Here is a 7,033-nt window from a genome sequence, read left to right on the forward strand (position 1 = left end):
GGGGCACAGGCTTGGCTGCTAACCTAAAGGTTGGAGTGTCCCATCTGCCCACAAGCGCCTCGGAAGGAAATCCAGCCGTTGAAAATGCCGCAGAGCTCAGTTCTGCTCCGACACCCTCAGGGTCATCCTGAGTCAGAGTCAACCGGCCAGCAGCCAGTCCTCGTCATTTTTTAGGCGAGTCCCCGCATGGTCACATAAGGTAGCAAAGCGGGGAGGGGACGGCACAGGAGGTGGTGCTCCTCGGACTCCCCCCTCCCGAGCCGGTTGTTCTGTAGACAATTCCCCAAAGTCGCAGGAACGCCCTTCCCTCTGCCGCCCTTCCTGCCTCCTCCATCCAACCTGGGTGGCCTCAGGTGAAGGACTTCTGGATTTAGACGCGAGTGAGAAGACCTGGGAAGCAGGTGGACTGGGTGTCCAGGCCCAGTTGTCTTGCTGACTCACTGTGGTGCAAGGAGCACCAGAAAGGGACAGCTTGGGTTGAAGTCCAGGCTGTGTGGCCTTGGGCAGGTTGCTTGCCCTTTCTGAGCCATGTCTATACAATGATTCTGTCCATCTATGCATCATGTATCCATTCATCCATCTACCCATTTACCATTAATTTCTCTATCCATTTATCTAATCATGTGGCATTAATACTTCTGTTCATCCACCACTAATTTATTTATCCATCCACCCTTAATTTACGCATCCATTCATCCATCCACCATTAATTGATCTGTCCATCTATCCATCCATCCTTCTATCCACCCCCCAAGAATTAATCTACATATATACTCAATCATATGTCTAATCATCCACCATTAATTTATGTATTTATGCATGCATTCATTTATCTATACATCCAGCATTAATTTATCTATCCATCCATGTCCATGTATCTGGCATTGATTTATGTGTCCACCCACTATTAATTTATACATTTATGCACTCCCCATCCACCATTAAATTATCTTTCCATCCATCTATCCACTCACCATAAATTTATCTACATATCTATATGTTCATTTATCTAATCACCTACCATTAATTTATATCTATTCATATATTCATTATCCATTGACCATTAATTTATGTGTCCTTCCATCATTAAATTATCCATCCACCATGAATTTATGTATCTATACATTCATTTAGCTAATCACCTACCACTAATTTGTGTCTATCCATCCACCATTAGTTTATGCACCCATCCACACGCCCAACCATCTATTGTATTCTTTGAACCATCCATCGCTTGATTTACTCATCCATTAACTTAGCCATTAGCTGGGGCAGGCAGAGTATCTTGACTGAGAGGGGGTGAGCGTCAGATGGCATGGGAGCAGAACCCATGGTCACCTTTCAGTGGATATGAATAGTCCCTCCCCTCGTAGACTCTCTCTCTCAACAACAGATGGATTTGCTTCTATCCCTTTGGACTGATGCTCTCCAGTGACCTCGCTAATGCATCCAGACATCAACTTTTACAGACAATGTCAATAGGTTAGTGGGCACCAAAACCTAGCCGGAGGTCCCCTATTCAGAACCCTTGACTATGTGCTAACCCTTATCGACTAAGCTCTAAGCAACGACTTGTGGGTTTGGTCATACTGGGTGGGGATAAGGGTCACACTTGTGGTTCCCTCTGCGCAGGTGGTCTTGCCCCACATCTTGTGCTTGGCTGGTTTCCTTTTGTCACGGAGGTCTCGGTTTGACAGTCCACTCCCCCTAATCACCTATTTGAGAGGGTTGCTCCTACACCCCACATTTCTCTAGAATAAGGTGACCAGATTTTAACATTGGTAAAGTGGGACAGCATTGATAAAACTCATATCCTGGTGAAATAGCCACATGGCAGCTGAAAACTGTACACCCTAGCTTGTCATGCATTCTTTCCAAATATTGGGACTTTTAAAAAATGCCGTGGGATGCAGGAAAAATTGTTAAAAATCAGGACTGTTCCACCAAAAGCGGGACGTCTGGTCACCTTACTCTAGACGCGGTTCTCAACCTGTGGGTCGTTCGACTCCCAAAGGGGGTCGCCCAATTCATAACAGTAGCAAAACTACAGTTATGAAGTAGCAACAAAAATGATTTTATGGTTGGGGGGCCACCACCACATGAGGAACTGTATGAAAGGCATTAGGAAGGCTGAGACCCACTGTTCTGGAGCATCACCCTGTGTTATCTGTTTTGTGGCTCTTACTGGTAGCTGAAAGAATCTTGTTTGTGTTTGTTTAATGTCTCTGTCCTTCACTAAGGCAGGGACATGGAGGGTCTTAGTTACCTGTCTCTTTTACTAGGGCGGGGACCAGTGTCTGCTGTAAGTATAATAGACACTACATATATATATGTATATATACATCTGATAAAGATATAAATGCATGAATGAGTAGAAACATCAATCAACAGTAGTATGATTGAGTGATTTGGTTCAAATCTGAATACGGAAGAGATAAATGGATGGCTAAATATAGATGGATGGATGGATGGATGGATGGGTGGGTGGATGGATGGATGGATGGATGGGTAGATGGGTGGATGGGTGGATGGATGGATGGTTGGATGGACGGATGGATGGGTAGATGGTTGGATGGATAGATGGTTGGATGGATCTTTCAATGGATATATGGATACATTAATATGAGTGGTTGGATGGGTTTTAAAATGATAGATAGTAGATGAAAGAATGGATGGATAAACCTGCAGTTTCCTTACCGCTCTAAACACTGGTCTGAGTGGTTATAAAAGGAGGAGAAGCAAAGTTGACACTGACCGCAATGCTTTTGTGGAACATGAACTGGTCTCAGACCAGTGAGACAATAAAATTAAATAAAAATAATCAAGTGAGGGAAAATAAAGTAGAGCAAAAGTCAGACACATCAAGAAGACCAGGCTTGTGCCAGTCTGATAGAGACTGGTGGAACCCCTGAGCTTATGCCCCTTCAATACCCACAGCCTGGAGCAGAACCCACCCCAGGGATCAACATTCAGCACAATGGGTGATGGGGGTGGAAAGAAAGACTGCATAAATTAATGGATGGGCATGTTGGCTCCATAAATGGTCAGCTGAATGAAAAGTTCAATCTAGGAATGATTGGGTCAGTTAATGGACGATAGATGGATGGGTAAATACAGTAACAAATGGAGAAACTCAAGGATGAATGGGTTGATTGATGGATGAATGTTGGCTATTGGATGGATGAATTAATTGTGGAAGGACGGGTGGACAGATGGATGGAAAAATAAGTTAATAGAGGGAGAAACTAAAGGATGAATGGGTGGATTCATGAATGGATGGTGAATGTGAGATGGATGAATTAATTAATCATAGAAGGATGGATGGGTGGATGGAAAGATGGATGGATGCATGGATGCACGGATGGATGCATGGGTAGATGGGTGTTTAGCAGACTTTATGGTAACCACTTGACAAACACCATCTTGTTTTATCCACACAGAAGTCCCTCATGAGGGAAGAAACATCATTTCCATTTTTGAAGATGAGGTTGCTTGAGCTTCAGAAGTGGGGGAAATCATATCCCCAAGATTACAAGACTAGAAAATGGTGGTGCAGGGATTCAAACTTGGGACTACCCAACCCCAAGCTTGGTGCTTTGAACAACCATGGAAACCCTCTTCTTCCTCCAGGTTCTTTGGGCTCTCGGAACCTCTAGAGCACCCCATCGAGGGCCCCAATTGCTTAGCTCTCCTTTAGTGATGGTAACCCTCATGAGTCCATGGCAGTGTGTTCAGAACAGCCAAGAAGTGCTGTAAGTCAGGAGGGTGGGGGGGGGAGGGGGAAAATGAGGAGCTGGTACCAAGGGCTCAAGTAGAAAAACAATGTTTTGAAAATGATGATGGCAACAAATGTACAGATGTGCTTGATGCAATGGGTGGGTGTATGGATTGTGGTAAGAGCTGTATGAGCCCCCAACAAAATGATTAAAAAGAAGAAGAAGTGCTGTAAGTCTTTGCATGCAAGAATGAGCGTAGAATGTGGTGACATAAAGGCATATCCCTCCTGACAGGATCCTCAAATACTAAAGAGACTGCCATAGTCGAAGATGGGTGCAAGAATTCTGGTAGTGGCCACCAGTATTTATAAAGTGTGTGGGGACCAAACCTTCACCAGGGATCATTCCCTGACAATACCAGGTCCTCACAGTCAAGGCTTGTGACATGAACCATTAGGAATAGCTGGCCCAGAGCAGGAAATTGAAAGAGGATGGGGGTCACATCATGTAGGGGAAATATGACAGCCAGCCCCCCCCCCCTGTCATCAGATTGGTGGTCCGGAGAGGGCAGGAAGTCCACCTCCTTCCTGGAGGCCAGGGCAGTGCAGGACAAGGAAGATGGGTAGAGGGAACTGGAGAAAGGAATCTTCAAGGTGAAGTCCTGATCCGGATCTCTCTTCTCAAGACACAGGTGCATTGATGGAGGTTAGATGGGCAAGAGACTGGGGGCCTCAGCAGTTCTTGTCATCATTCCTGATTTCCACATAGGGTATCCCCACGGGCCATGTGTCCCGAGGCCAGTAGTGGATTTTGAGTGTCTGGCCTGGCAATTCATAGTTGGCATCCACCAAGACCATGGCCATGGTGCCATAGGGGAAGGTGAAGCAGATGAGCACATGCCTGTGGAACATGAGGGGGCGGGACGGGGAGGGAGGGTTAATTTTCTGTGTCAACTTGGCTGGGCTGTGGTTGCCAGTGGTTTGGCCAAACACAAGACTAGTTGCTATCCCACAGTGCAGTGGGGTGTGCACAGTCAGTTGACAGGGAGGTTCCTTAAGTTGCAGCAGTAGATATTTTGGCAGAACACTTCTCTCTCTGTCTTTCCAAAGTTATGCAGCTATTAGGCAATATCGTCGGGTGCCTGGGTAGTACAAACTATTAACACTCCCAAGTGCAAACTGAAACATTGGAGCTTCGAGTCTACCCAAAGCTCACTTATTTATCTCTCTCTCTCTCTTTCCCACATCTGTCCTTCAGCTCTTGAGACACAAGCCTGCAGAAATCTCCAGCCTGCCACTTGACCTACTGATTTGGACGGAACTAAGCCCCACAATCATGCTAGCCAATTTCTTGAAGGAAATCTATCTCTGAGTTGCCCCTGGCGGCTCAATGATGAAGCTCTCATCTGGTTTTTTGAACGGCCCCCACCCAGAGGTGCCTTGGAAGAAGGACCTGGCAATCTACTTCCAAAAGGTCAACCTTGAATCCCCCTCCCCCATGGCAGGAGCACAGTTCTACCCTGACACACACGTACGGACGCTCCGTGCATTGCCAGCAACTCCCAACAAGCATGTCATTGTAATATTACAGCATACTTGCACATGTTCATATGCATGTACATATTCATATACATACATGTCATGTATATGTGAGGGGGGTTAAAAACTTCATGAAATAATAGGAATAAAACATAATGGAATTTTTCTGTGGATGTTTTTGGGGAAAAATATTTGTATGAGGAGCCCTGGTGGCATAGTAGATTTTATACATATATTTATGTGTACATATATGTACTCATACACCTACAATTGTATATAATCATACAAGAAACTCTGGTGGATATATATATATATGTGTGTGTGTGTGTATACACACACACACACAAAAGGAGCCCTAGTGCCATAGAATGTTTTATGCCTGTGTGTACTGTTTTATGCCTGTGTGTACATGTATACATGTATATATAGATACACATACAATTATATATATAAGCATGCAACTATATATACACATAGAAGAAACCCTGGTGGCATAGTAGGTTATGTATCTATACCATATACACTCGTGTATAAGCCGAGTTTTTTGGCACATTTTTAATGCAGTTTTTGTGGTAAAATTAGGTGCCTCGGCTGGCATTCGGGTTGGCTTATACTCAAGTATATATGGTGTACACACTCATATACAGGTACAATTAATTATAAACACAAATATGTATATATGTATGTATGTATGTATATACACATGGAGCTCTCGTGGCACAGTAGGTTAGATGTTGGGCTGCTAACCTCAAGGTCAATAGTTCAAAGCCACTAGTGGCTCCGAGGGAGCAAGATGAGGCTTTCTGCTTCCGTGAAGATTTATAGCCTCAGAAACCTACAGGAGCTGTTCTACTTTGTCCTGTTGGGTGACTGTGAGTTGCATCACCTCAATGGAAGTGCGTTAAATATACACATATATCTGTGTGTGTGTGAGTGTGTGTGTGTGTGTGTGTGTATACACACACACAAAAACCTCACTACCACTGAGTCAATTCCGATGCACATACATCTATGTGGGCACACGTGGACACCTGCACGCGTGCACACATTCAGCGTGAAAACAGTGAGAGCCAGAACTTGACTTGTCTGCCTCGCCTTTCCAGGCCTGGCAAGGTTTCTGCCCTCAAGGTCTTGCCCGTTTTCTATGGGCCACTTCAGCAGAAAACCTTAGGGTTCTCCTTGCCTGACAGCTTCGGGCTCTCTCAGGTTTATATAAAATGCCTCACGGGACTCTTCCCCTTGAGGACCTGGACAGAGGGGCCCAGGACCGGATGAAGAGAGAGGGGACCCACTGGCCCTGTGTCCAACAAGATGCCCACGGCCCCATCCTGGACCTCTTCTTCCTTCTCAGGACCCCTACTGTTAGCGGCCCCCTAAGTGCTGGCCTCGGTGCCCCCCTGCCCTACCTCACAGGCTCCTGCTCCTAGCTCTGGGATCTGAGCCTGGCGGTTCTGAGGGCCCAGGTCCCTGGTGTGGGGACAGCCCTCACTCACCAGATGCTGTGGAGGTAAGAGAAATGTATTCTCTGCCAGAAGCTACAGAGCAGCCGGTCGCTGAGCCAGCTGGTCAGGGAGATCGCCCACAGGACCGTGCTGACCTGGAGAATGTGCCGCAGCTCCCTGCTGTTGCTCCTGGAGGAAAGCACAGAGCCCTGGTGGCGCAGGGGTTTAACGCGCCGCTACCCACCAGAGGGTCAGTGGTTTGAACCCACCCAGCTACTGCTCGGGAGACAAGCCTGGTGAGACCTTGTGACCCAGGAACCACACCCAGCACGCTGCC

General features: G+C 46.3%; 1 protein-coding gene across 1 annotated transcript in view; it reads right to left on the reverse strand.

The window, feature by feature from the left end:
• Positions 1-4,447: 4,447 nt before the first annotated feature.
• Positions 4,448-7,033, reverse strand: part of ACER1 (alkaline ceramidase 1) — a 26,788-nt gene continuing 24,202 nt past the window's right edge. Inside the window, exons 5-6 of the mRNA XM_004714241.1 lie at positions 6,748-6,885; positions 4,448-4,616 (exon numbers count right to left, since the gene is read on the reverse strand). Of these exons, the coding sequence (XP_004714298.1) occupies positions 4,448-4,616; positions 6,748-6,885 (307 nt within the window). The remainder of the gene's footprint in view (positions 4,617-6,747; positions 6,886-7,033) is intronic.

The sequence above is a fragment of the Echinops telfairi genome, unplaced genomic scaffold (assembly GCF_000313985.2).
Source record: "Echinops telfairi isolate 266 unplaced genomic scaffold, ASM31398v2 ScPeMD7_7459;HRSCAF=8497, whole genome shotgun sequence".
Classification (NCBI taxonomy): Eukaryota; Metazoa; Chordata; class Mammalia; order Afrosoricida; family Tenrecidae; genus Echinops; species Echinops telfairi.